Source organism: Pogoniulus pusillus, unplaced genomic scaffold (assembly GCF_015220805.1).
Source record: "Pogoniulus pusillus isolate bPogPus1 unplaced genomic scaffold, bPogPus1.pri scaffold_81_arrow_ctg1, whole genome shotgun sequence".
NCBI lineage: Eukaryota > Metazoa > Chordata > Aves > Piciformes > Lybiidae > Pogoniulus > Pogoniulus pusillus.
The window spans coordinates 168,550-196,498 of NW_026974725.1; the positions used below are offsets into that span (position 1 = coordinate 168,550).

At 49.5% G+C, this 27,949-nt stretch overlaps 2 protein-coding genes across 16 annotated transcripts; both read left to right on the forward strand.

Annotated features, from left to right (window-relative positions):
- Positions 1-278: 278 nt before the first annotated feature.
- LOC135174575 (protein disulfide-isomerase TMX3-like) lies at positions 279-27,949 on the forward strand. Of its 15 annotated transcripts, none has more exons than XR_010302011.1 (13): positions 279-374; positions 5,401-5,499; positions 5,690-5,864; positions 10,887-10,997; positions 12,218-12,316; positions 17,231-17,643; positions 19,141-19,429; positions 19,788-21,098; positions 24,343-24,585; positions 25,289-25,411; positions 25,500-25,883; positions 26,776-26,905; positions 27,693-27,949. XR_010302011.1 is itself a non-coding variant. In XM_064141903.1 (7 exons), exons 3-7 carry the CDS (start codon positions 24,519-24,521, stop codon positions 27,789-27,791), a joined length of 525 nt encoding a protein of 174 aa, XP_063997973.1. In that variant the 5' UTR covers positions 11,004-12,316; positions 17,231-17,643; positions 24,343-24,518; the 3' UTR covers positions 27,792-27,949. The 15 variants fall into 15 exon arrangements, 7 of the variants coding, with proteins under 7 accessions (XP_063997973.1, XP_063997975.1, XP_063997974.1 ...); XR_010302009.1 differs by lacking the exon at positions 5,690-5,864 and adding an exon at positions 1,103-1,275 and having other exon boundaries at positions 357-374; positions 10,931-10,997; XR_010302010.1 differs by lacking the exon at positions 5,690-5,864 and adding an exon at positions 1,100-1,275 and having other exon boundaries at positions 360-374; positions 10,931-10,997.
- LOC135174579 (protein disulfide-isomerase TMX3-like) lies at positions 14,693-16,244 on the forward strand. Its single transcript, XM_064141912.1, has 3 exons — positions 14,693-14,854; positions 15,076-15,205; positions 15,985-16,244. The coding sequence occupies exons 1-3, from the start codon at positions 14,826-14,828 to the stop codon at positions 16,084-16,086; spliced, it is 261 nt and encodes an 86-aa protein (XP_063997982.1). The 5' UTR covers positions 14,693-14,825; the 3' UTR covers positions 16,087-16,244.

Consider the following 27,949-nt stretch of genomic DNA (forward strand, 5'->3'; position numbering starts at 1 on the left):
AAACAAGGCAAACCTGTGCTAAAACCTCTGTAAAGCCTCTAGCTCCAACTAAGTGTGACAGTGCCATTCCCCTGCTCAGGCATTTCATGCCATGTGTCTACAGACAACTTAGAAAGCTTTAGGAACCTTGTCCATTTCAGGCAAGCTCTGTACTTCTGCTCCCTGTTCAGATTGAGTCACAAGTTTTATGGATCTCTTACTGTTGCACTTTCTTTTCAGTACATGACAAAAGTTTACTTGATTATTTTTTTGATTCAGAGGTGCTGAAGATGAACATTTTGATTTCATGTTTCTGTTGTTGTTTTAAATTTCAGATACAGCAGCACTGAGTTTTCATCAGTGAGCTGTTTAATAGCTTCTGCTTCATTCATTTGGTGAGTCACAACTTCTGTTTGTAATCTTCTCAAAGACCTAGTTGTAGCACGGGTACAAAAGCCAAAACTAGGACTTCTGTCCTGAGAAGAATTGAAATTTGCCTTGGCTTTACAGTAGAGCTTAGCATTTCTGTAGCTGACTGAGTATATTCATGAGCTGTGATTACTGGGACAAATCTGCATCCAATTAAGTGGCAGGTCAGTTTGGAAGGCTTGTGCATTCAAGTTTGAGTTCTTCAGAAGAAAGGAACTAACTGTGGCAAACCAAAATAGCAAAGCTCTTTCTATGTCATTGACTGCATCAGTGATGCAAATCTAACTGAACCATCTCCTGACCTGAGCCCTGCCAAGGGGAAGGTTTGGTACCACGGTTTAGCTTGGCTGTGAGCCTGCCAAGCTTTGTAGCCTTTGCCAGCTGCTTCTGCAAAGCCTTTTACAATTCACTGCCACATCTGGGTTGATGTTACATCTGTCAGCTGGCCTGCATTTTGAACACAGCAGTCTGCTTGCTGTATCTCAGCAACAGTAGCTGATAAAAGGCCAACTGAGAATTGGCTCATGTCTGTTAATCTATTGACTGAAGAAGCTTGTTGAGCAAGTTGAGGCTGAATAATGGTACTAGGTGCCCACAGCTGCTGGAGAATGGAAAGAGACAATGCTATGGAGTAGATGAGTATTGTAGCTGAAGTGGTTTTTGGTTTGTGTGTGTCCTATCTTGGTACAAGAAGTAGCCAACTTTACTGTGGCTATGGATGAGTGTCATGATTGGAAGATATCCTATGGATCACCAGCCAGCTTCTGCAGATTGGACTTGAGGGAGCTGATAGCTGAATTACAGAAGTATGTAACAGAATGTCTTGCAATGTTTGTGTTCAAATTTGCCATGTTTTGGATAAAGTAGGTAAGTTATAGCTGTTATCATAGCTACCTCTTTTTAACCTTGTCAAGTCAGTTCTTTCTTTGGAGCCTGGTAGAGTCCAGTAGCTTCTCATGTCTGCATTGTTGATTAGAAGCAGTTAGCATTTACCTGCTGCAGTGGGTAGCACGTGTAAGCCATGAATGTTCTTCTGCACAGTCATTACTGAGTGGAGCTTGCAAACAACAGTGATGTCTCTGACCAGAAATAGCAGTTGACATGTTTACTGTATCTGTGGGAGCTTCTTAGAAATACTTGGCTTTGTCAACTAGAAATTCAAAATGAGCCCTGGAAAAGCAGATAGGTGATTGGGCACAGTGGCTTGCCAGGAATCTTCCAATCTTCTTTGTCAGACTGGGAATTCTACAGAGGCTGAAGAGCTCCTCCATGTACAAGTCTCCATGGGCCTTTGGATATGACAAACACAGGCTAGACACATTTGATCTAGACATGAAGCTTCTTTTCATTAGTGTCCTCTCTGGTTTTAAATGTGTACAACTGGTATTGCAAAGATGAGTTGAAAAAAGATCAAGTTTGAAAAAGAAAGCTGAGTTATTTTTCAGTAGGTATATTGTATTAAACTGTTACAAGTAAAGACACTTGAAAAGAAAGTCTTCTGTAGTCTCTGAAATGACTTGAACTTTCTGAGCCCTGATGCTTATAACATCTGTACTGAAGTAACTGTGATAAAAGCTTTGCTCTCCTGTAGCTTTAATGCTACCAAATGAAGTGTTTTAGCAGTGTACATGTACCTGTAGTCTATAGCAAGAATAACCTTCACTTGCTCCTGAATACCGTGACTGGTTTGTTTCCCAACAGCTACCTGCAGAAAGAATGGGAATTGCTTTTCAAGTTATGTCCTTGGTGATCTGGGACAGGATTTGAAAAGTGGCAGTCCAGAACCAAGCAACACTTTGGCGTTTTTCTTAGGTAGCAGTGCAGATGTACAGCCATGGTGTTCTGAGACACACCAGTCGTGGAGAAATGCTGATTCTGTAGAACATACTTAATCCTGCCACTCTGTTGACATTTTTGTTGATTGATGCTAAGTTGCAGGCAGCACCTAGCAGCAAATTATCTGGTGGGAAGAGCAGAATAATGGGTTCTACTTGACAAGCTCATTTCACTGCCACCACAAATCAAATCATAATTGGAATATGCTAAAAGTAGAAGAGTAGTTCTTAACTTTGAACATAGTCACAAGTTATTTTGATGAATGTAAGGAAACTTTGAAATCAGGCTCTTCCACTTAATGCACTGTTGTTCATGCTTTTGCCTGAAACCAGGCAGTCGTTGAATCCTCAGCATGTGGAGACATTTTCCCTTTTCTTATCTCTTATCTAACCAGAGTTCTCTGCTTTTCCTTGTTGTGCTTATGTAGTAGTTTTCTGTTAGTAAAACTTGAAAACTGGAGAGAAGCAGCCAGTAACAAGTTGGTAAGTACATAGTAGACAGTTTTCAGGGAGAGTTCCCCTTCATTGAAGTTGCTGAATATGGAGATGATTGGTCAGAATGATCTCCATATGCACTGGCACATAGAGAGCTTTGTCATGTTCAGGCCAGTGAAAGCAAAGCCAAGAAGCATCTTGTGTAGCTTGTGACCAGTTCTTTATAAAATGCTTTCTAAGTTACCTGCCAATGGAAAGGGAATGAGGTCACAGTGACTTGCATTGAACAGCCATGCAGACCAAAGCAGCTATTGGGAGTCTGTAGTGCCTGCAGAGAATGGTCTCACAGTCTTTACCTTTTCAAGCTTGAAGATTGCATTTCAGAGAATGCTGATTTTGTGGCACTGCTAGGCAGCAGGCAGAGCTCAGGTGTTTTTATTCCTCTGATGTATTTCTAAAGGACATATTTATAGTAAGGAGGAAACATTCAGTTGACACAGGCAGGAATATTTAGGTAGGATTTTTTTCAGCTTCAGCCTGATCTAAAATCTGTCTGGGTGACTTCTCCCATATCTATGTACTGATGGAAAACACTATCTTGTAATGGGTATTTCTCAGCAAAGAATTGAGTCTGGTTTCCTCAGTCTTCTCACCACTCAAGTGAAGCAGAAATAGGTCAGATCTCACTGCTTGGGCAGGCTTTCAGTCTGTTATTCTCTTTCTGTCTCTTGTTGAGGAACTGTTTCACGGTAGAGCTAGAAAAGAAGAAGACATTCAGGACAACTGTGCCATTTCCCCTTTCTTACCACCTTCATGTAGGTGGCAGTAGTGCTCTGTGGGTGCTTTGGAACGGTTATCAATCATGATAAACACACTGTGTTAGGTCAGAAGGCTGGGAAATCACTGCAGCTTCATCTGCTTGTCGTTTGTGTAGATTCTTTATCTGAAGCTACTTTTGCACTGAACCTTGTCTTCAGTCAGCCCCATATGTCAGCTGCTAGAGGCTGGGCACTGGTTTACTGTTCCAGCATTTTTTGCAGTCTGTTAAGACTATGTGAGACACTGTTTTGTTCTTGCTTCCAATAACTCAAGATCTTCTATTTAATGCAATTCATCATTCTTCAGCATGTGAAACGATGCTCAGTGAAACTGAAACATTTCTTCAGTACCTCATAGCTGGCAGAATATTTTCTTCTTCACTGTCATCTTGCCACTGGATGACAAATGAGCTGAGCCCTTTTGTAGCATTACAACTTCATTTGCGATGCAGAATGTCCCAACTTAGTGGACTGGGACTAAGTAGCTAGGCCTCTGCTCCATTATTATCCTGTGGAACATTTCCTGTAAGGCTATAGATACTTTGGCTATTAAAAGATACAGGTAGATATGTATAGCTTATAGCCACGAGGAAACATCTTCTGACATGTAGCATTAGGAGATGCAAGCTGTTGTTCATTATTGGGTTTTATGGGAGGTGAGTTCAGTTTTTAAGGCATGAGCAACCTTTGTCATGGATTTTCTCTTCTTTGGTCAGGCAGATGTACCCTTAGGAAGTGCTTCCACCAGCAATTGTAATGTACATTATAACCTCCAGTAGTTTGTGCACTTGAAATGAGTCCATTTCAAGTGAGAGCAAGTAAAATGAGTTAACCTCATAGGATGGATTGTTCACAGTAATAACTATGTGTAGGAAAGAATAGTTTCAGAGGATCTTTGCTTGTCAGTATTCCTTATTTCAACATTCAGTGAAACAAAACTCACATGGGATGGGAGCAGTTGCAGAACTTAGGTTTGCTTAGAATTGGTAGCAGTAAGTGTACAGACTAATAAATTCTCCAAGTTACCTAGGAAAATTCTGATCTCCACACATTCTGTAATGCAACTGATTAAGGTCTCAGTAGTTTGTTCAAGTAATACACATTCTTCCAAAGTATCTAGTGATGAAATGATGGGTAAAAGTCATTGCTGGAAAGTTGAGACCTTTTGAAACCTTCACATCCAGCCCATTATTCCAACCTGAAAAGAGACTGAGCCCTAGGGGATGGAACCTATCCCATGTGAGTTTTGTTTCACTGAGTGTCCAAGTAAGGAATAGATTAAGATGTGTCAATAAACTTGCTTGATCAGCTTATCTGGATCTCCTCTTTTCCTTCTCTGCCTGGAATAGGACATTTTTTCAAGTAGTAGCCCTGGGTAGTATTACTTTTGTGTGATCTGTCACTATTGTTCTGAATGGAAATAGTAAAACCAAACCATACCATAATGGTTTTTTGTCTGGTTTCTCATATTGATAGAGACCTTTAAAAAGAGAACAGAATGAACTTACAGAGAAGGCTTAAATGTGACTCATTTTAATAGTTACTGAAGTTCACATCATTGTACTATGTAGGAACATAAATTTCCAATTGAAGTACCATTTGAATGTTCTCATGCTTGTTCTTGCTGTACAAATTCCTCAAATTGCTGGGTTTGAAGGCTTTAATAAAAGTAGTTTTAGGGTTTGGTTTCAAAACAGTAGCTCACCTAAGTCTAACTGTTGGTGTAATGTATAAAAAACCCAACCTTTGTGACTGTGATAATAATTCAGGCACAATAAGTTCAGTCTGTAGAAAGGAAGCTGTGTGCAAAAAGTACATTTTAAAGAGTACTATAGAAATAAGGTAGCACTGAAAATGTTTGTTTTGTTTCTTTTGCTCCCCTCCCCATCATCTTCCTTCTGCAGGTCTGATACTCCGCTGATAGACAAAGCTGTGCCAAGCTGGTTTGTAAGAGCGGAACACATGGTAGAGAAACTGCTGGAATGTAATGCCCAATGCTACTGGTAATGTCTCCCGCATCTGTTTTGGTTTTTGTGTGTCTAGGTTTGGGTGTTCAGGTGTGTGTGTGTGCTGGAAGTCTTACAGAGCTCTGTTTCACTGGTGGTGTGATCACTTCATATTTCTGTTGCATCTTCTGGAGCTGCTGTACTGGAATGAGGCTGGTAACCAGTGTTAAATGGTGTTTTATCTCAGGTTTCACAAATGCACTGGTTGGGCAACAGGACAGTTTCCCTCACATAACAGATACAACCTGCTTCAGTGCCTCTCAGCCTGCTGCTTGAACAGATTTGTACACAATTCCCTTCTTCGTGTCAAAGAAGGCGTTCCTTGCTGATGTGAAATCCTACTGAGAAATAGGTTTTAGAGTGTGAGTAAGGGTGACTGTGAATATGCACTAATGATTTACAATGAAATACATTGCAGGATCCTTAAAAACACCCTCTAATCGTGTTAGGCAACCCTGAACAATTCAGCACAGGAGAAACTGCAAAGGAAAGTCAGTCTGTGGAAGTGCACAGACAAAGCCTCTTTACAAGGGTCCACTGGAGAGAAGAATTTAGACAGTTGTAGGCACATGTTGTTTCAAATTGCAACTCACTTTAAGCTGTTTCTTCTCATGTCCTTATTACAGAAAAGGTTGATTATTTTGTCATAGGTGCATTTGAAGAATGAAACCCAAAGCTCTCACCGTGCCATACTGTTCTGTGCAAACCCCCTAACCTAGCTGCCCTAGCTTGTGTCGTAGTTGTGAGAATTGAGTTGGACAAGTTGCAGGAAATGTTATGCTCGTGGCAGAAATGAAGAAGTATTGGTGTGAAGTTGATTTAGAAAGCAACAGACACAGTAAGAGGGAACTCTTGGTGATGGTAGCTGTTTTAAGCGTTAGCCACAGGTTGATGATTTGTCAGGGACAGAAGGGACCATACCTTCTCCACATCCATAACTTTTAATTTTTCTTCTCTCATAATTAACTTCTGCCTGGGAAGTTGAGTCTAGGCAGGAAAAACGTGGAGGTTACAGCCTTGTTTGGGTGTACTGTGTGCCACTTGAGTTGTTGTCCAGTCTTTCCTTATGTGGACTGCAGCAGAGCTGGGATTCCACCACGATGTGCCTCTGCTTAGCAACTGAAACGATGTTAGAGTGACTCAACTTTCAGTGGACAATGACAGCTTATGATGTGTTTTGTCATGGGCTGCAGTTAGCAGTTAAATTCTTCATGAGCAGCTTTTGCATAACTGCTTCCATGGTAGAGGCACAGCAAATACTGGAGTGTCTGGGCAGAGCTGGTGATCTGTGCTGCAGACTGTCCGACAATGCTGCAGCGTTGGCTTGCCAACCAGCACATGCCCAGTCTGGGTGTGGAAGAAGATTGCATAGATTAGTAAGTGTTGCTTTCTGTTTGCCATAACAGAGCATACTGTGATCCTTCTTTTGGGGAAAAATAAGCTGGAGAGGGGGCGAGAGTGTTTGTTCTTAGCTTTAATTAGCTTTCTCAAGATGCTTTTACTGTTGTGATGACTGACAGTAGACCTGCATACTTAATTTTCACGTGTAATGATCCTCTTCAGGAAGTGCTTGAATGGTAGAGTTTTGCTTTCAGAAGCAAAGCTTCAAGAAGAAACTTTTTGGTGACCTCCACTCATCCAGGAGGTATTAATAAGAATTAGTAAGCAGTTTTATGAGTAATGTTTTAGACCTGGAAGAGGGGAGATTTAGAGTGGATATTAGGAAGAAATGCTTTACAGCGAGGGTGGTGAGACAGTGGAACAGGTTGCCCAGGGAGATTGTGGCTTCCCCCTCCCTGGAGATGTTAAAGGTCAGATTGGATGAGGCCTTGAGCAGCTTGGTCTAGTGGAAGGTGTCCCTGCCATGGCAGAGGGGGTTGGGACTAGGTGATCTTCAAGGTCTGTTTCAACCTAAAGTGCTCTATGAATTGATGAAGGTTGGATGGGAAGACCAAGTGACTGTATTAACTGGCAACGTTTAACATGCTCAGAATAAAAGTCACAGTTTGTTCTCTAGGCAGTTCTTGAGTCACACCATAATTCCATAATTGAGTAGAACACTGATTCCTCAGCATTCCTCTCAAAGCAGTAAGGGCTTGGAGATTTCAAGAGGAAATTTGTGGGGAGTATAGCTTCAAGTTGAGCTGTATTATCACTGAGTGGTTACTAAAAGAACAGAAACACATTTCCAGTATGGGATCTCATGACCACTAGTTGGAATACACAGTGGCTTTTGTTAGCTAAAGATGTTTTTTACAATCTAGCTTTTAAAATTAAGAGGCATTACCTTAAAGTTTACTTCACTAATGCCAGTTCTATTTGGGGTGTAACTTCTTCAGTTGGTATTGAGAATGCTGGCCTTATTCAGTAGCCATTCCTCTGAATGTGTCACAGGAATAATACCTAGCTTTAAAAACATTATTTTTGGACTCTCTGGGGCTTCAGCATGCCCTGGAAATGAAGAAATTGGGGATAAAAGCTTTTCAGGCTGTACTAACCTTTGTGAAATGAGTTTGACTGCAGTGCTTTTTTTTAGTTCCTTGTAATGACTGATAGGTGTTTTGTCCCTTAAGAATAGCTGCCCTCTTTCTATAGACAGCCTTTGTGATGAAATAGATTAAACAGAGTTGGACAAACTTGGCAACTTGATTGCATTTCTAATGATTTTTTTAATGAGCTAGCCTACCAGTGAAGCCATAGTTATTCACAATTTATTAAAGCAAACAACTGTATCTTCATTTTCTGGAATGAACTCATTGTAGCTCTCAAGAATGATTTCCATGTGCAATGTGCCAGCAGTTTGTAAAACCAGAAACCAGTAAAACCCTCTTACCTTTCTCCTCACCTTGTTCTGCTCAGAGTGGAAAGTAACTTGTGCTGGATGTTGCTGGAAGTGCAAAACTGGACCAGCATTCCAGTACTTAAGAAACTATGTTTCAGTCTTCAATTCAAGATCCCTTAGTGACTGTTTTCTTTGCTGACTTTGATAGGGCTGCTCTTGGAGGTTTCTTCCAACCTGGTGGGTTCTATGGTCCTATGATTCTGTGATTGGATTGGGCTGATCTTGGAGGTCTCTTCCAACCTGGTTGATTCTATGCTTCTATGCTTCAACCATTCACATTTCATTCAGAGACCTCTCTTGCCCTTAAGATGCCTCAGTGCCACAACTGGAGTGAGACTTCAATGTTTCTGAGCCTTAATTCAGTGCTGTCTCACCTGCTGCCACTCATGACCTGAAGTGTCCCTTAGAATTGCTAGGACATCCAAACCAGAATTGAATGAAAATAGTTTGTTAACCTTACTCCCAGTGCACCTCAATCTTTTGTCAGGCTTGGATATGACCTTTTACACTGTTTCCCCTTTATTATAACCAAGTGCATGCAGAGAAGTTCCTGCTCAAAGTCACCTCTGCAGCCCTGCAGCAAAGAAATGGGAAGGAAAAAAAAACCCTGGCAATTTATCTCCTCGAGCCTGCTGGCCTCAGCACTTTGCTTCCTTCAGATAAAGGCCAGCAGGATCCTGTTAGCTTCTCATCAGAACTCTCCAGCTTCCTCAGCTAGCATCACTTAGGTGCTGGAGATGGTTGTGAGAGATGTGGGGCTGTTATCAGAGAAGCACAGAATCAAGCAGGTTGGCAGAGAGCTCCAAGCTCATCTAGCCCAGCCTAGCACCCAGCCCTCCACCACCTCCCTGGGCAGCCCATTCCAATGCTGATCACTCTCTCTGCCAAGAACTTCCTCCTAATATCCAGCCCAAACCTGTCCTGGCACAGCTTGAGGCTGTGTCCCCTTCTTCTGGTGCTGGCTGCCTGGCAGCAGAGCCCAACCCCACCTGGCTACAGCCTCCCTTTGGGTAGTTGTGTGTAGAATCAAAGAGGTTGGAATCATAGAATCAACGAGGTTGGAATCATAGAATCATGGAATTAACCAGGTTGGAATAACAGAATCATAGAATTAACCAGGTTGGAATAACAGAATCATAGAATCAAGCAGGTTGGAATCATAGAATCAAGCAGGTTGGAATCATAGAATCACGGAATTAACCAGGTGAGGATCATGGAATCAACCAATCCAACCTGCTTGATTCTGTGATTCTATGGTTTCTCCCTTCCCTTCTTTGTAGCAAGGAACTGATCTCAGTGTGGAGCTGCAATAAATGTTGCTCAAGTGAGATGTGACTCTTCTGAGCACAGCCAGTTTGTCATTTCCCCCCCAAGCAAACAAGCTGCTTGCTCTGCAACTCCAGCTTGCTGCTTAGCATCGCTTAGAGTAGCTTCCTGAAAGAAAGCCCTCAGCTACCTGGAGTAAACCTGGAGAGGGAAACCGCTGCTGCTGCCTGTGGGCTAAGAAGGCTGTTCCAAGGAGAAGTTTGACTCTGCTGGCAGGGGGTGGATAAGCTAATTCAGCTTTTCTTCCCTTTGCACTGATCAAGGCAAGTTCTGCACACAGCCTTGCTGCTGTTGTCTGCAGCTAACTTCTTACCTTTGTTTGAAGTGGGTATATAAAGGATGAGTGCACAGCAGGGGATCAGCTTTGTCAGGCAGTGAGTGCACAGAGTGCTCATTTATCTCATTAGGAGTTGTATGTTTATTACAATAAGCATGCATAACTTAGAATCCAACAGGCTGGAGGAGACTTCCAGGCTCAGCCAGGCCAGCCTAGCGCCCAGCCCTGGCCAATCACCCAGCCCATGGCACTAAGTGCCCCAGCCAGGCTTGGCTTCAACACCTCCAGGCACGGCCACTCCATGGAACGTGCAGCTGGTGCTTCCAGAGCCACTCCATGTAAATCTTTGCTGCTGTTGAATTCTGCAGGTCTCTCCATGTATTGTTGTCTCCAAGTGGGACAGATAAAAGTCTCCTCCATGCCTGACAATGCATGACTTTGAGAACTAGCATCAGTTATTTTTTAAGCACCTGCATTTTCCCATCTCAATTTGCTTCATCACAAGTAGTGCACTGTTGGATTTCCAGAAGCCAGTCAGGGTTGGAAGGGACCACAGGGATCATCTAGTTCCAACCCCTCTGCGATGGGCAGAGACACCCTGCCCTAGAGCAGGCTGTCCAGAGCCTCATCCAGCCTGGCCTTAAACACCTCCAGGGATGAGGCCTCAACCACCTCCCTGGGCAACCCATTCCAGGCTCTCACCACTCTCCTGCTGAGCAACTTCTTCCTCACGTCCAGTCTGAATCTTCCCCACTTCCAGCTTTGCTCCATTCCCCCTAGTCCTGGCCCTACCTGGTAGCCTGAAAAGTCTCTGCCCAGCTCTTTTGCAGGCCCCCTTCAGCTACTGGAAGGTCACAATAAGAATAACAGAAAATAACCAGGAGAACTGTACTGGAATGAATGACATTTCCACATGGGAATATTGCTGGTGTCTTTCAGAGTCTTTTCATCTTCCCTGGACTAACTGAAAACACCTCTTTCAGTATGTGACCTTGCCTGAGTTGCCTGCTGTTGTGGTCTTCAAAGATGGAGCTTCCTTTGTTTCTGATGGTAAGTAAAAGTGGATATTGGCCATATCAGGGAATCAGCCAGGCTGGAAGAGACCTCCAAGATCACCCAGTCCAACCTAGCACCAGCCCTAACCAATCAACTGGACCCTGGCACTAAGTGCCTAACAACCAGCCTGTACCTCTCTTGGCACAACTTGAGACTGTGTCCCCTTGTTCTGTTGCTGGTTGCCTGGCAGCAAAGCCCAACCCTAGCTGGCTACTGCACTGCTCCTGTGCACTGCGGCCCTCCTCTGGACCTGCTCCAGCAGGTCCTTGTCTCTTCTGTTGGAGGTTCTGTAGCTGTGTGCAGTACTCCAGGTAGGTGTCACCAGAGCAGAGCAGACTCATAGACTCAGAGTCAAGCAGGTTGGAAGAGAGCTCCAAGCTCATCCAGTCCGATCTAGCCCCCAGCCCTGTCCACTCAACTAGACCATGGCACTAAGTGCCTCACCCAGGCTGTTCCTGAACGCTTCCAGACACGGTGACTCTGTGGTGCCACAGCAAAATACTCCAGGTGGGCCCTCAAGGGTATTCTTTGAGCTGTCATGGAAGGGCTGTGCTTGCCTTCCTCTTCGCTCTATTGCCTTGCAACCAGTCACCCACCAAAGAAAAGTTCACTCAGTGACCTCCTTGATCTGCATTTGATTTAGTTTTACTTTTGAAGCGGCCTGGAGAAGGAAATTTTGTCAAAGAGAAACAATTTTAAACTGCTTTTTTGTGATGTGACCTGTCTGCTTTTGCCACCCCTGTCAAAACACACAAGCCTTGTTTCAATCCAGGCTCCTAATTCACTGTGCACAAATCTTACTCTCTTAAAATGTATTAGAAGGGTTTTTGTAAACCAATCAGTGAAGAGGCCCTGCAAGAGACTGGATATTGTTTTATGTGCAGCTTACCATTGGGCAGGAAAGTGCTGTCAGTCACAGTTCCCTTCCCATGTCACATTCCCTTCTGGGAGAGGATTGTTTGTCCTTGGTTTGGGTGAAACTAATCAGCCAATCAGCACTGCATGCTGTGCTCTAATACACTTTTTGTTCAACAGCTGCAAATTGCTTTAGCAGCTTAGGAGTGACATTTCTGGAAAGGTGAGAGACCTTATCTGGAAACAGTAGAGGGTTAAAAATAGGCTTCTCTAGGCTGAAATAAATGTTATTGCCCACTTCACAGCAGCAACAGAAGAACACATTCTGCTTGCTTGCTTTCTTTCTCTTTTGTTGTCAGAGTGTGAAGATGGTGATTTGTCATCCTGGATAAACAGAGCAAGATTTCAAGGGTATCTTCATGTGGATGGCTTTACACTTCATGAACTTGGAGACAGAGGTGAGCTGCTGCTGCCACTAAAGTCTTTGCCATCTCTTCTACGGAACAGGAGTAACAACTGAGGAGCACTAAGAAGTAACTTTTCAAGCCCCTGAAATTATTTACAGTTAAGATGGACAGTGCCAGTCTGTGTTTGGTGTTGGTGAGGACCTGCTCTACTGACCAGAAGCCTCATCCAAAGCCTGAACCAGTCCTTTCCTCAACAGAAAAAATGAGTATGTCTAACCCTGTAGTAGTCACACACAAAAAAATGAGTAGGCCTTTTAATTTGAGAGCAGTTTAGGATTTGCATAAACTACCTATCAACTCTTGCAGTGCCTACAGGGAACTGAGAAGTCTTAAGTCTGGATGGGTTTATGTCTTGTATCTGATGGGTTCAGGTAACTTTGAAGTGGATCTGCTCTGTAGTTGTTATCATGGAATCACAGAATGGTTTAGGTTGGAAGGGACCTCAAAGCCCATCCAGTTCCAAGCCCCAGCCATAGGCAGGGACACCTCCCACTAGGACAGGCTGCTCAAGGCCTCGTTCAACCTGGCCTTGAACACCTTCATGGATGGAGCATCCACAAGCTCCCTGGGCAACCTGCACCAGTGTTTGACCCCCCTCGCTGGAAAGAACCCTTTCCTAACGTCTAGTTTGAATCTCCCCTCTGCCAGTTTAAACCCATTCTCCCTTACCCTGTCATTACAAGACCCTGTCAATAGTCCTTCCCCAGTCTTCCTGTAGGTCCCCTTCAGATACTGGAAGGCCACACCAAGGTTTCCTTCTCCAGGCTGCAGAGCTCCTGCTCTCTCAGCCTGTCCTCAGAGCAGAGCTGCCGCAGCCCTCTCAGCATCTTGGTGGCCTCCTCTGCACTGGCTCCAACACTTCCATGTCCTTCTTGTGCTGGGGGCTCCAGAACTGCCCCCAGGACTGCAGGTGGGGTGTGAGGAGAGCAGAGCCAAGGGCAGAATCCCCTCCCTTGCCCTGCTGCCCACACTGCTCTTGCTGGAGCCCAGCACAGGGTTGCTGTCTGGGCTGCACTCACACTGCAGGCTCCTCTTGAGCTTTGCATCAGCCCAGACCCCCAGGGCCTGTTCCTCAGGGCTTCTCTCAGCCGTTCCCCATCCAGCCTGGAGTTGTGCTTGGGATTGTGCCCACCCAGGTGCAGGACCTTGCACTTGGCCTTGATGAATGCCATGAGGTTGGCCTGGGCGCATCTCTGCAGCCTGCCCAGTTTGTAAGTGGGGCTGTAAAGAATGGTTATGCATTGCCTGTGCTTCTGATTTCAGGAGAGTCCCATTTCATTCTTGGTGCTTTCTTTAAGAGAGGCATACAACTAAGCTCCCTCAGAGAAGCAGCATGAAGTGCATGAAGGATGCTGGCTGCACTCAGTACAGACAAGGCACATTGGAGTAGGTTAACAAGATGCTTGACATTTGCCCTTAATGGTCATTGTCTTCAAATGCATCATTCGGGAGTTAAGTTGCTTGGCATTTGCAGTTGACTACTTCTTCTCTGGCCTTTGGAGTGAAGGAAGGGAAAAACCAGAGTTGAAGATGTCAGCTCTGTAAGTTTTCTCTGGGTGATCAAAGCATGCACAACATCCTGTGCTTGTGCTCTTGAAGATTCTAGGAGCTTCACGGGGACTCAGGGAGCACAAGTTCTGGATTTCTGTGGGCTGTCTCTAGATGAACACCTGAGTGCAGTGAATCTAAAAGCAGCTGTCTCTCATTTGAAGTTAAAGTGATGTGACTGATCTGGTGCTTTATAGGTGCCAAAAAGGAGAGCTTCTTCACCTGCTTCTCCTGTGCAAGCTCTTCTGTCTGTCTGCTGAGATGTTTCTGCCTGTTTCTCTGGCAGAGAAGTGTTTGCTTTTTGGGCTGGGTAAGTAGGAGATTTGTTTTGTTGATTTGCTTTGTTTTGTCGCTGAATACTTGGTGCAGCTGGCCTCAGATGCTGTTTGTTCACAAAGGACACACTACTGTGTGATTGGTGGGCATAGAAGCAGTAATTGCTGACAGAAGCACGCTTGTGAACTTGGCTGTAAATTCATGAACAGGCATTACAGTGTTTCTGTCTCTGCAAGCCAAAGTACTCTCATGCTGAAGAACTTCTTCCTCAGATCCACTCTAAGCAGCCCTGCTCTCCCTCAGCTTCAAACCATTCCCCTTGCCCTGTCTTTAGACACCCTTATGGAAAAAGTCCCTCTGCAGCCTTCCTGCTGCAGGTTCCCTTCAGGTACTGGGAGGTAGCTTTAAAGTCTCCCTGGAGTCTTGTCCCCTTCAGGCTGAGCAGCCCCAGCTCCCTCAGCCTATCCTCTTAGAAGTGCTCCAGCCCTTGGCTCATCCTCGTGGTCCTGCTCTGAACTGGTTCTAGCAGTTTTTCGTTCTTCAGCTGGACTGTGGCCATGTGGAATGTTTTGGGTTGTGCTTTTGCCTTTGCATGCTGAAAGACTTCCTGTGTTACCTTAGTAGTACGTTTCATGTGCAAGGTTCCTGTCTGTGATCTCTTGCTGCTGGGGAAGTCATGAGCTACCTGTGGGGGTGTGAAATGCAGTAAGCTTCCATCGCGTTGCCTGCACGGATGTGAGGGGACAAAGTACTGCTGAGAAGCTTTTTTGTACCATTCTCTTCCCCCTTCCCCTCTTGCCTTTAAGGGAACACACACAGGGAGAAGCTCACTGAGCGCCCTCTGACATGCTGTAGGAATTCTTTGCTTTGCAGTGTTTTACACTGTGGCTCTTCAAACCTGTAACCCATCTGCTTTCCATTGCCAGCGAGCTGACCATCCGTACTACCGTCGTCTTGAATGCCTCCAACCAGCAGTGTTTGCTGCCAGACAGACACCTTGAGAAGACAGAGGACATGGTTAAGTTCATGAAGGATATCTTGGATGGTGCTGCTGAAGTAAGTCTTTGTTGTGGCTTGAGATATATTGGTTGGTGTTTGGTTTTTCCCCCCTTAGCTGCGGTGGCTCCGATTGTTACGCCGTGTGATTTATCTTCCTGTCCTGGCTGTCTTCCCGTGCTGGGTGCTGGCAGTGAATACGTGGTGAGGAGTGCTTGGGGTGTGCCATCCTTTGCTGTTCTCACTGTGGGAACTCCAAGAGCCATGGAATGGGTGCGTTATGAGTGATGCACAATTAATAACCAATATTAATGTTGGTATCCAGGCAAAGGTTGTTAATAACTACAAACAACCTGTTTCTTATCATTCAGTCTCTGCAGAAAGCTTATTTACAAGGTTCAAAGCACACAGCTGGGGTATTTGTACACTTAGAATCATGGAATCAGCCAGGTTGGAAGAGACCTCCAAGCTCATCCAGCCCAACCTAGCCCCCAGCCCTCTCCAGTCAGCTAGGCCATGGCACTAAGTGCCTCATCCAGGCTTTTCTTGAGCAGCTGCAGGGACGGCGACTCCCTAGGCAGCCTCTGTGGTCTGAGAGCAGAGCAGCAACTTGCTGTTAGTTTGCTGTGATGGTCTCAAACAACTGTGGGAGAGTTTGGCATGAGCCTGTTGGAATGCTTAGCCTTACTGGAGGAGCTGGGAGCGTCTGGGCAGCATGAAATGCAAGAGCAATTGCTTTTCACTTCCTACTTAAGGGTTGGGAGGTCTGAGGAATGAACTGTTGGGATCCTAACTGCAAAGTGTCAGCAGTTTTGACATGGTTCCATTTGACATTGCAGGCACAGGCTGGTGATGATGGACTTCTGCAACGAAGCAAGAGAGTCATCTATGAGGCCAAGGCTGCTGTAATGGTAGAGTTCATTGCTTATTCAGTGAGGTGATGCTCTTGTCAGTCAAGAAGGACTTAGTTGCAGAGGCTTTAGAAATGCTTTGATGTAAGCTTGTTGCCATGCTGTGCCTAGTGTATCTATTGTCACTATTTAGAACTAGGCTTAAACCAAATGAACTTCTTGAATAAAACAGCCAATCATGTCTGCCATAGTTCTAACTGTTCCACCTGCATGAATTTCACATTTTTCACTCTGCTGTTAGTCTGACATATTTTAAGGGACAGAATCATGAAAATCCAACCTCTTTTCCTTGAGCTTTTTGCCATCGCTTCAGAGGTTCTTTTGTGTTCTGAGCAATGTTTTGGTTTCAGTCTGTGCCAGTCCTCTGTCAGCCTCCCAGACAAGAAATCTCTGCTCCTGTTGAGGCGGAGCAGCTTCTGTCTGTTGTTACTTGTCCTAGTGCTAAGCACCACCAAGCAGCAGCTGGCACCTTGGTGCTGACCCCTGCCCCTCGGCAATGTATAGACGTTAAGGAGATCCCTTCTCTTCTCCAGACTAAACATCCCCAGGCCTCTCTCTCTTCTTTCCAGCCCCCTCCTCTCTTGCCCCCCCACCGTGTCGCCCTACCCCCGTCCTTTCTTCCCCCCCTCCACCTCCTCTCTTTTCCCACCCCTCCTCTCTTCACCCCCCTCCACATCCTCTCTTTTCCCACCCCTCCTCTCTTCGCCCCCCCACCTCCTCTCTTTTCCCACCCCTCCTCTCTTCGCCCCCCCACCTCCTCTCTTTTCCCACCCCTCCTCTCTTCGCCCCCCCACCTCCTCTCTTTTCCCACCCCTCCTCTCTTCACCCCCCCTCCTCTCTTCACCCCCCCCACCTCCTCTCTTTTCCCACCCCTCCCCTCTTCCCCCCCCTTCCTCTCTTCACCCCCCCACCTCCTCTCTTTTCCCACCCCTCCTCTCTTCACCCCCCCCACCTCCTCTCTTTTCCCACTCCTCTTCTCCTCACCCCCCCCCATTTTTCTCTCCCTCCCCACCTCCTCTCTTCTCTCCCCCCCACAATAACGAGAGCCACACCAGAGGCCAGAGCTGTGCTGTCGCAGCAAGCAAAGGGCAAAGGAGGCAACGAGATGCTGTAGGGACTCTGACTCTTGCTGCCAGGCTGCAACAAGAGGAAGGGAGATTCTGGCCCCCAACAGGTGAAAACAAGAGAGGAGCAAGGCAGGAAGCACAAAAGCAAACCTATCTCATGAAGGAAACAGCACAACTGCAAGCACAGCTTTAAGCACAGCATACCAAGGAGGAACAGAAATCCCAAGCAGAGCAAAGGGGAGGAGTGGCTTAGAGAAAAGCAAAAGCACCCCACAAAGCACACAGCCAAAACACCACCCCACTAAGGACACAGCCAACCTACCCCCACAAAGGGGATCAGCCCAAGGCTTCTGCCTCTCCTGGGGCAGCTTAAAAAGGGGAGGTCAATTGAAGTCTCCTCCCACCCCAGCTGTGGCCACTTTGCCCTCCCTGCTCAGTGCCCTTTATAAGCAGAGCAGGAGGAGCCCAGCCCCAAGCTGGGCCCATTGCGGGCCAAGGGATCCTCCGCCTGGCATCCCAGGTGAGTGTGCACGGGTGAGCACCGGGTGCGTGGTGGAGGGTTTCAAAGGCCGGGGGGCCTGGCTGGCCCCCCGGCTAGTTAGGGCCACCTTAGGGCTGGGCTACTGACCCACTGCAACATCCACCTTAGCTCACGGGTGCTAAGTCTGTGTTGTTACTGAGGCTGAGGTTTCTCTAGGAGGTTGGATCCTCAAGGGTTTTGCTCTGGGTTCTGCAATGGATGCAAAGATGGAGCAGGAGCACTAACTGGAGCTGGTAACGGACCAGCAGCAGCAGCTGGTAATGGAACTGGTAATGGAGCAGAAGCTGGTAACGTAGAGTGGAGAGGAGGAGGAGGAAAGCAGCAGAGACTGCCTGGGGGAAGGCAGAGAGTGGGGGCAGGACGGCAGGGGCTGCCCGGGGAAAGGTGGAGGGCAGCGGCAGGAGGGCAGGGAAGAGGTACAGAGCTTTCAGATGCTGAGCTTCAACAGAAAGACCTGATGGAAAAGAAAAGAGACTAACTTGTTTAGCAAAAGTACTCTCTGGAATTTCCCAAGTCGCTTATTTATTGAAGGGAGTCATTTGTTGGTCATTGTCATCACGAGAGAGGACCTTTTGGTTTGCGTTAGGGTGGTTTGGGCTTGCCTGTAACTCCAGGCCCCTCAGAAATTGATGGGGGGGGGGAAACCCCAACCCATGGATGTTCTCTTGGTTGTCTTTAATAGATAAACAAAGAGCAAGTGCAACTGAAAGAACTTTGCAGGTAACAACTCTGTGACACTGTTTGGAGAGTTTTGAATTGGTCATTGCCAGTGAGATCAAGGTAGTGCCCCTTGGCCTTGCTGCATGTGGTGAACTGCTCCTAACACAGCCCAGCTGAACACAGAGTCAGGTGAAATGAAGGCTGAAGAGATAGGAAAAGTCTTTCTCAGCCTCATAGCTAAAGACAGTTTAGTTTCCCCAAGAAGTCCCTTTCTGCCTGTTGTGCATTGGTTTGATGCCAAAGCCAAACAACTGCCCCAGACCTTTCTTTTTTCTCAGCTTTGGTGTAAATGAATATGAATTGAGGTTGGATGAGGCCCTGAGCAGCCTGTTGCAGTGGGAGGTATCCCTGCCTAGAGCAGAGGGTTGGGACTGGATGATCCTTGAGGTCCCTTCCAACCTAAACCATTCAGTGAAGTCTTTTGTCAGCTCCTAGGATTAGTGACAGTGGGGAATGTTTGCTTGCTATGAGATGAGGGAGCTGTTTCCTAAATGGAATGTTCATTAGTTCTTTAGCACCTGAAAATGTTGGCAGGCTACTTGATAAACCTCCTGGAACACAGGGGCCTGTTGAATTGTTTTCCCAGTGCCTGAACAACTTGCAGTGCTGTAATGGCTTAGCCTCCTGTTTCCCTCCAACACAGAAGTGAGGCAAAAGTAACACAGCCAAGGAAAAACCCTCTGGGTTGAGATCAAGAGGTAAATACAAAATGAGATCCTGCGGTGCACAATTACCTTAGCCTGTTTCTGTTTGCAGAAAGCAGGAGTCAGCCACCTGCCACCCATCCCCTCCTGACCCCAACCCCAGAAACCCAAAGCAGCACTTGGCACAGGAGGTCTCTCGTGTTGCAGTCTCAACTTCAAGCCCTGGAATACTTTGCTTCAGCCAGCAGCATGGGGTTGGATACCAACAGCAGAGTCGACTTAACCTGTGACTAAGTGAACTTTAAGTTTTCTGACTCCACAGTAGAACTTGATAAAGAAAGATGTGAAGGGAAGCAGGCTCTGACTCCTCTGTGTAACTGATGAGAAGCTTTCTGAAGGAGGTGAATTTGTTTTACAGCCCTTCACTCAGCTTGTTACAGATCTTCAAGGTAGCTGCTGGTGCAGTGTCTGTTGGAGACTGTTAGCCCCTCTGAAGGAGGGAGTTAGTGGAGCATCATAGGAACATGTAGAGAGATTGGTCAGGAAAAGGCATTTGTGTTACCCTTTTGAGTCATTTGAGTCACTTTTATTGTAATCCCATGGCTGAGAGCAGGACTCCTTTGTGTCCAGGGTTAAAATCTTCAAGGAGAAACAGTGCCAAGGCTCTGAATTGATTTGGACTTGGTGCTGCTAGTTACAATGTAGGACAGTTAAGGCAGTCCTATGTTTTGTGATTTGCCTTTTTTCCTACCGTTCTAGTTTTGGCTCGGGCTAGTGTGAAGTGTCTCTGGAACGAGGTCCTTGTGGTCCCTTCTGACCCTGACTGATTCTGTGATTCCAGCAAGCAGCTTTTGACTTAAAAACCCCTGAGGTCACTGCAGCACCTCTCTATGGAATAAAAGAAAGGGATTTTGCTGCACTGCTGAGAACTGTTTCCAGCTCTGAGCCTTTGTTTTTGTGGTTGTTTTTGGTTCGTGTTTATAAACAGCAGTAGCTAAGCAATCCTCTCTGAGCTATGGACCAGAATCTGCTGCATCCTGTGCAAGAAGCAGATCCCAGTGTGATCTGGTGCAGCTGTAGCACTTCCTAACTGCTAGGTTTAGGAGGAGGGCATGTGTCTCAGTCGTTTCTGAGCTGTGATAGCAATCAGGTGTCTGCTTAAGTCTTGAACCTCTGCCACGTGCTGCCACGTTCACCAGATCTTTCTCCCGGCTTCAGGGAGAGAAGGAGTGTCCAGCTCCCAGAGTGGGTGTCAGAAGCGATGTGAAGTGAAAGGGGTTTGCTGAGGTCATGTAGAAAGTTGTGTGAGGGAATCTGGCAGTTTGGTTTTTGATTTCTTCAGTCTCTAAAGTTTTTCTTGGAGCAGCTTCACTGCAATCCTTTTAAATGCACAGAAAATCAGCACAGGCCCTTTTAGACAGTCCTCCAGCTTTGCTGTAGGTCCCTTTCAGAATCTGCCGTGTTGCTGGAAGGTCTGCCTTCTCTTCTGCAGCCTCAACAGCCCCAGTTCTTTCGGTCCTGCTTCCCAGGAGAGGTGCTGCAGTCCTCTGCTCATCTTTGTGGCCCTCATCTGGCAGAAGAGCTGTGTTTTTCCTCTAGCTCCTGCAGAACGGCCTTAATTCTGGTGTCAGCAGCTCCCCCTCTGTCTCCTCTGCTGTCTCTAAATCCCTCCAGAGTAGATCGAGGAAGTGCTGAGTAGCCCCAGCTGGAGTTGAGAGCTGTGCCTATAAACTGAGTGTGTAGGAGTGGCAGAGCGTGGGCTGTGCCTTGCGTGCGGTGTGCTGTTGGCAAAGGCAATAGGCAGAGCGGCGCTGGGCTGAAGGCGCTGCCCCCGGCCGGGCGCAGAGGCGCTCTCGGTTGTCTGTGCTGCCCCCCTGTGTTTGCTCGTGGGTACTGCAGTTGTGTAGCGGCTGCGGTGTGGCGCCGGTGCTCAGTGCTGCCACCGTGTGTTTGCTTGTCCACACTGCAGTTCCTCAGCCGCGGCGGTCCCCGTTTTCCTGCCTGGTCTCTAAAGGCCGTGCACGATTGAAGTGGCTGAAAGCTGAGGGGAGGGGAGGAGAGGAGGGGAAGGTGAGAGGTGGGAGGGAGAGCTGAGAACAGGTTTGGATTTGTAAGTATTGGAGTGAGCAGTTAAAAGCGGCAGGCAGGGGGGGGCGGGCCGGCGCTCGGGGGGGCGGGCCGGCGCTCGGGGGGGCGGGCCGGCGCTCGGGGGGGCGGGCCGGCGCTCGGGGGGGCGGGCCGGCGCTCGGGGGGGCGGGCCGGCGCTCGGGGGGGCGGGCCGGCGCTCGGGGGGGCGGGCCGGCGCTCGGGGGGGCGGGCCGGCGCTCGGGGGGGCGGGCCGGCGCTCGGGGGGGCGGGCCGGCGCTCGGGGGGGCGGGCCGGCGCTCGGGGGGGCGGGCCGCTAGGGCTCCGCTGTCGGACGCATGCGGCAGTGGGAGCGGGGCGGAGCATCACGGGCGGAGCCGCAGGGAGCGGCAGTGGCGCTGAGCAGGCTGCAGCGGAATGGCGGCCAGCACAGAGCGGCAGGAAGGCAGGCAGGGGGGCAGGGCGTTTCGGGCCAGAGGGAAGCCTCCCGCGTTCCCCGGCAGAGCTGCGTTCTTTGTCTCTCGCAGCAGAGGAGTTTGGGCAGGTGAGTTGCTCGGCAGCGGCGCCGCATCTGAGACGCGTTTTAGCGCAGCTGCCGTAAGTAGCCTTTGCGGCGCTGTCTGCACGTGTGCGGGGGTCTGGAGGCATCTGTAGGTACCCTTAGGGGCCTGGAGGGCTCTCTGGAAGTCTGTGGAGCTCTCTGGGTGTCTGTGGAGGTGGTTTGGGGTCTGTAGAGGTGTCTGTGGTGCTGTAGATGTCTCAAACGGCTGTGAAGGTCTTGAGGTGCCTTGCGAAGGTCTCGAGGTGTCTGTAGAGGTCTGTAGGGGTCTGCATGGTTCTCTGGCAGTCTGTAGAGGTCTGTGGGGGTCTCTAGGGGCCTCTTAAAGACATGTAGGGGTCTGTAGGGCTCTATGGAAAGGTCGGGAGGGGTCCCTAGAGGTCTCTAGGAGGCTGGAGGGGTGTGCAAGTGTCTGTAGCATTCAGCAGGGGTGTGGAGGTTTCTGTTCTGGGCCCGCAGGTGTCTGCAGGCATCTTGTAAAGGTCTGCAGGGGTCTGTGGAGCTCTGTCAGGCATCTGTTAAGTGTCTGCAGGAATGCATTCAAGGTGTGGAGGGGGCTGCAGGGCTCTGCAGAGGAGGCTGTGGCTGTGTGTAGAGGTCTTAGGGGTGTGAAGAGTTTGCAGGGGTCTGTAAGGGTCTGCAGAGCCCTTGGAAAGGTCTGAAGTTGTCTGTAGGAGTCTGGAGATGTCTCTAGGGCTCTGCAGGGGTCTGCTGCTGCGGGAGGAGTGGGCTGGCGGAGCCACGCCCCCCGGGCTGCGGAGCCACGCCCCCTCCCTGGCCTTTCTTGCCTGGCTCTGGTTGCTGCCTCTTTCTTTGCATAGCCACCCCCCCTGTCCCCTTGCTGTCTAGTCCCCGCCCCTTTCTTTCTGAGCCACGCCCCCTTCCCTCTTCTGTGTCTTATCCCCGCCCCTTTTCCTTAGCCACGCCCTCTCCCCATGCTGTGTCTAGTCCCCACCCATCCATAGCCACGCCCTCTCCCCATGCTGTGTCTAGTCCCCGCCCTTTCCATAGCCACGCCCTCTCCCCCATGCTGTGCTTAGCCCCGCCCCCTTGGCCCCGCCCCACAGCAACCAATGAAATGGTGACAGATTTGGCGCTTCCTTTGGAGGAGGAGTTCAGGAGGTGGCTGGTGATTGGTGGATTGTGATGGGCGTGGTTTGCCGCTTGTTCTGCCTCCCTCATTTGCATACATTTCAATATCAGGCTCTGCCTTTGAGTACCTTGGAGATGTGTTGGGGGTTGGGGAGGGGTTAGCGGGAGGGTCAGCAGCTGATTGGTGGATCCTGTGGGGGCTGTGGGCATGGTCACCCCTGTGCCCCGCCCCCTCATTTGCATAAATGAAGGCAGGGTCCACCTGGCGGAGTTTGGTGCTTTATTGGGGGGAAGGAACTGGTTAGGACGGGGAGGGTCAGCAGCTGATTGGTGCGTCCTCTGGCGTGGGCGGGGCCTGCCCCTGCCCCGCCCCTCCGAAGCGGCCGATGGTCTCCAGCACAGCCCCAGCAGCTCCAGGAAGGAGGAGACCTCCCCCCGCAGGCCTCCAGCCCCCCGGGAGACCCAGAGCCTGCGGGGGGAGGGCTCAGGGACCCCCAGACCCTCCTAGGAACCTCTCAGGGACCCTCAGGCCCACCCAGGGACCCCCAGACCCTCCTAGGGACCACCCGACCCGCCCACTGGCCTCCCAGAGACCCCCACTCACCTCCTTGTATGCCCCCACTAATCCCCCAGCCCCTCCCCGTCCCCGCCCAGCGCCCCCCAGTGCCCACTCAGGCCCTCAGCTTGTCCCCGCAGCACTGCAGCCTGGCCTGGGGGCGCTGCTGAGGCCTCCCCCCGGGCCGGGCTGGGGGCTGCAGGCCTGGGCCCAGCGCCCTCAGTGCCACCTGTGCCAGGCCAGCAGGCAGCGGCAGCAGCACCTCCCTGGCAGGGCAGGTCAAGGAGCCTCAGGGGAGGGACCCCAGCACCCCCCAGCGTCCCCCCAGTCCCTTCCCACTGCTCCCAGTCCCCCCCAGGCACCCCTGGGACTCTCTATGGCACCCACAGACCCTTCCCCTACCCCCAGCCACCTCTGACCCCCGTCAAAACCTCACCCGGGGACCCCCATGACACCCCCAGACCCTCCCTCTGCTCCACTGCCCCCTCCCCCCAGCCACCTCGGACCCTTCCCAAGGCGCCCCCAAACCCCCCCAACCCCGGGGCCGCCTACAACACCCCCAGACCCTCCCCTACCCCCTTCAGCCACTTCGGCCCCCCCCCAAATCCCCCTGCGACCCCCCCAAGCGCCCCTGGCAACCACTGACTCATCCCCAGACCCTCCCCCCACTGCTCGCCCCCCCCCAGCCACCTCATCCCCTGCCCCGGGACTCCTCAAAGCCCCCTGGGGCCCCCCCGAAGCCCCTCTGGGACTCTCCAAAACCCCCCAGCCCCTTCCCCCGCTCCCCCCCGAGCCCTCTCGGACCCCTCCCGGGACCCCCCAACTCCGCCTAATACCCCCCCGGAGCTGGGTACAGCCGCAGCAGCTCGCTCCGCGCCGCCATCTTGCCTCCGTGCCGTCACTTCCGGCTGGCAGGCGACGCTCTGGGCCGCTCCTCTCGCTGGTCAAAGCCGCTCTAGGCCTCCGAGGTCCTCCAGGCGCCACTGCGAGCGGCTCTGGGCCAAAGCAATGTCTGTGCTCAGCTGCAGGGATGGATTTGCCTGCACTCAAGCTGCTGCTGCCAGAGCCCCTCCGTGTCAATCTGTGCTGCCGTTGGGTTCTGCAGCTCTCTCCAGCAAGCATGGCATGAGCTGAAGGAGCAGCAGGAGCAGCATGGCCGTTCCCCAGGCAGCAGGAGGGTTCAGCCCAGCACCAGCTCATGCGGGAGGAGCAGATGCTGAGGAACATCCCCCACGAGACGCAGGTGGCCAAAGAGGCTGGGTCAGGTAAAGCTTTGTGTGGAGTTTGTGCTCCTTCTGGCAGTCAGGTGCACCGGTTCTGAGGAGTAGAAGCATGGAGTGGTTGCTGTTGGAGAAGAGCTTCCAAATCATCCAGGGCAGCCCTTAAGGCAGCACTGCCAGGTCACCCCTAAAGCATGTCCCTGAGCAGCACAGCTGTAGGACTTTGCCTCCCTCCAGGTAGCTGCAGCCAGCAGTGAGGTCACTGATCAGACTCTGTGCTCAGAGCAGAGCTGCTGCAGCCCTCTCAGCATCTTGGTGGCCTCCTCTGCACTGGCTCCAACACTTCCATGTCCTTCTTGTGCTGGGGGCTCCAGAACTGCCCCCAGGACTGCAGATGGGGTGTGAGGAGAGCAGAGGCAAGGGGCAGAATCCCCTCCCTTGCCCTGCTGCCCACACTGCTCTTGCTGGAGCCCAGCACAGGCTTGCTGTCTGGGCTGCACTCACACTGCAGGCTCCTCTTGAGCTTTGCATCAGCCCAGACCCCCAGGGCCTGTTCCTCAGGGCTGCTCTCAGCCGTTCCCCATCCAGCCTGGAGTTGTGCTTGGGATTGTGCCCACCCAGGTGCAGGACCTTGCACTTGGCCTTGATGAATGCCATGAGGTTGGCCTGGGCGCACCTCTGCAGCCTGCCCAGTTTGTAACTGGGGCTGTAAAGAATGGTTATGCATTGCCTGTGCTTCTGATTTCAGGAGAGTCCCATTTCATTCTTGATGCTTTCTTTAAGAGAGGCATACAACTGAGCTCCCTCAGAGAAGCAGCATGAAGTGCATGAAGGATGCTGGCTGCACTCAGTACAGACAAGGCACATTGGAGTAGGTTAACAAGATGCTTGACATTTGCCCTTAATGGTCATTGTCTTCAAATGCATCATTCGGGAGTGAAGTTGCTTGGCATTTGCAGTTGACTACTTCTTCTCTGGCCTTTGGAGTGAAGGAAGGGAAAAACCAGAGTTGAAGATGTCAGCTCTGTAAGTTTTCTCTGGGTGATCAAAGCATGCACAACATCCTGTGCTTGTGCTCTGGAAGATTCTAGGAGCTTCACGGGGACTCAGGGAGCACAAGTTCTGGATTTCTGTGGGCTGTCTCTAGATGAACACCTGAGTGCAGTGAATCTAAAAGCAGCTGTCTCTCATTTGAAGTTAAAGTGATGTGACTGATCTGGTGCTTTATAGGTGCCAAAAAGGAGACCTTCTTCACCTGCTTCTCCTGTGCAAGCTCTTCTGTCTGTCTGCTGAGATGTTTCTGCCTGTTTCTCTGGCAGAGAAGTGTTTGCTTTTTGGGCTGGGTAAGTAGGAGATTTGTTTTGTTGATTTGCTTTGTTTTGTCGCTGAATACTTGGTGCAGCTGGCCTCAGATGCTGTTTGTTCACAAAGGACACACTACTGTGTGATTGGTGGGCATAGAAGCAGTAATTGCTGACAGAAGCACGCTTGTGACCTTGGCTGTAAATTCATGAACAGGCATTACAGTGTTTCTGTCTCTGCAAGCCAAAGTACTCTCATGCTGAAGAACTTCTTCCTCAGATCCACTCTAAGCAGCCCTGCTCTCCCTCAGCTTCAAACCATTCCCCTTGCCCTGTCTTTAGACACCCTTATGGAAAAAGTCCCTCTGCAGCCTTCCTGCTGCAGGTTCCCTTCAGGTACTGGGAGGTAGCTTTAAAGTCTCCCTGGAGTCTTGTCCCCTTCAGGCTGAGCAGCCCCAGCTCCCTCAGCCTATCCTCTTAGAAGTGCTCCAGCCCTTGGCTCATCCTCGTGGTCCTGCTCTGAACTGGTTCCAGCAGTTTTTCGTTCTTCAGCTGGACTGTGGCCATGTGGAATGTTTTGGGTTGTGCTTTTGCCTTTGCATGCTGAAAGACTTCCTGTGTTACCTTAGTAGTACGTTTCATGTGCAAGGTTCCTGTCTGTGATCTCTTGCTGCTGGGGAAGTCATGAGCTACCTGTGGGGGTGTGAAATGCAGTAAGCTTCCATCGCGTTGCCTGCACGGATGTGAGGGGACAAAGTACTGCTGAGAAGCTTTTTTGTACCATTCTCTTCCCCCTTCCCCTCTTGCCTTTAAGGGAACACACACAGGGAGAAGCTCACTGAGCGCCCTCTGACATGCTGTAGGAATTCTTTGCTTTGCAGTGTTTTACACTGTGGCTCTTCAAACCTGTAACCCATCTGCTTTCCATTGCCAGCGAGCTGACCATCCGTACTACCGTCGCCTTGAATGCCTCCAACCAGCAGTGTTTGCTGCCAGACAGACACCTGGAGAAGACAGAGGACATGGTTAAGTTCATGAAGGATATCTTGGATGGTGCTGCTGAAGTAAGTCTTTGTTGTGGCTTGAGATATATTGGTTGGTGTTTGGTTTTTCCCCCCTTAGCTGCGGTGGCTCCGATTGTTACGCCGTGTGATTTATCTTCCTGTCCTGGCTGTCTTCCCGTGCTGGGTGCTGGCAGTGAATACGTGGTGAGGAGTGCTTGGGGTGTGCCATCCTTTGCTGTTCTCACTGTGGGAACTCCAAGAGCCATGGAATGGGTGCGTTATGAGTGATGCACAATTAATAACCAATATTAATGTTGGTATCCAGGCAAAGGTTGTTAATAACTACAACCAACCTGTTTCTTATCATTCAGTCTCTGCAGAAAGCTTATTGACAAGGTTCAAAGCACACAGCTGGGGTATTTGTACACTTAGAATCATGGAATCAGCCAGGTTGGAAGAGACATCCAAGCTCATCCAGCCCAACCTAGCCCCAGCCCTCTCCAGTCAGCTAGGCCATGGCACTAAGTGCCTCATCCAGGCTTTTCTTGAGCAGCTGCAGGGACGGCGACTCCCTAGGCAGCCTCTGTGGTCTGAGAGCAGAGCAGCAACTTGCTGTTAGTTTGCTGTGATGGTCTCAAACAACTGTGGGAGAGTTTGGCATGAGCCTGTTGGAATGCTTAGCCTTACTGGAGGAGCTGGGAGCGTCTGGGCAGCATGAAATGCAAGAGCAATTGCTTTTCACTTCCTTCTTAAGGGACTTAAGGGTTGGGAGGTCTGAGGAATGAACTGTTGGGATCATAACTGCAAAGTGTCAGCAGTTTTGACATGGTTCCATTTGACATTGCAGGCACAGGCTGGTGATGGACTTCTGCAACGAAGCAAGAGAGTCATCTATGAGGCCAAGGCTGCTGTAATGGTAGAGTTCATTGCTTATTCAGTGAGGTGATGCTCTTGTCAGTCAAGAAGGACTTAGTTGCAGAGGCTTTAGAAATGCTTTGATGTAAGCTTGTTGCCATGCTGTGCCTAGTGTATCTATTGTCACTATTTAGAACTAGGCTTAAACCAAATGAACTTCTTGAATAAAACAGCCAATCATGTCTGCCA

What these genes read in the sequence shown, in the direction of transcription:
- LOC135174579 (XM_064141912.1), top strand. Translation starts at nt 14,826, where the DNA reads ATGAGCTACCTGTGGGGGTGTGAAATGCA. An exon ending in CTGTGGGGGTGTGAAATGCA is followed by an intron (nt 14,855 to 15,075) that starts GTAAGCTTCCAT and finishes TTCCATTGCCAG; the next exon opens with CGAGCTGACCATCCGTACTA. An exon ending in TCTTGGATGGTGCTGCTGAA is followed by an intron (nt 15,206 to 15,984) that starts GTAAGTCTTTGT and finishes TTGACATTGCAG; the next exon opens with GCACAGGCTGGTGATGATGG.
- LOC135174575 (XM_064141903.1), top strand. Translation starts at nt 24,519, where the DNA reads ATGCGGGAGGAGCAGATGCTGAGGAACATCCCCCACGAGACGCAGGTG. An exon ending in GTGTTTGCTTTTTGGGCTGG is followed by an intron (nt 25,884 to 26,775) that starts GTAAGTAGGAGA and finishes TTCCATTGCCAG; the next exon opens with CGAGCTGACCATCCGTACTA. An exon ending in TGGAGAAGACAGAGGACATG is followed by an intron (nt 26,867 to 26,963) that starts GTTAAGTTCATG and finishes TTCCCCCCTTAG; the next exon opens with CTGCGGTGGCTCCGATTGTT.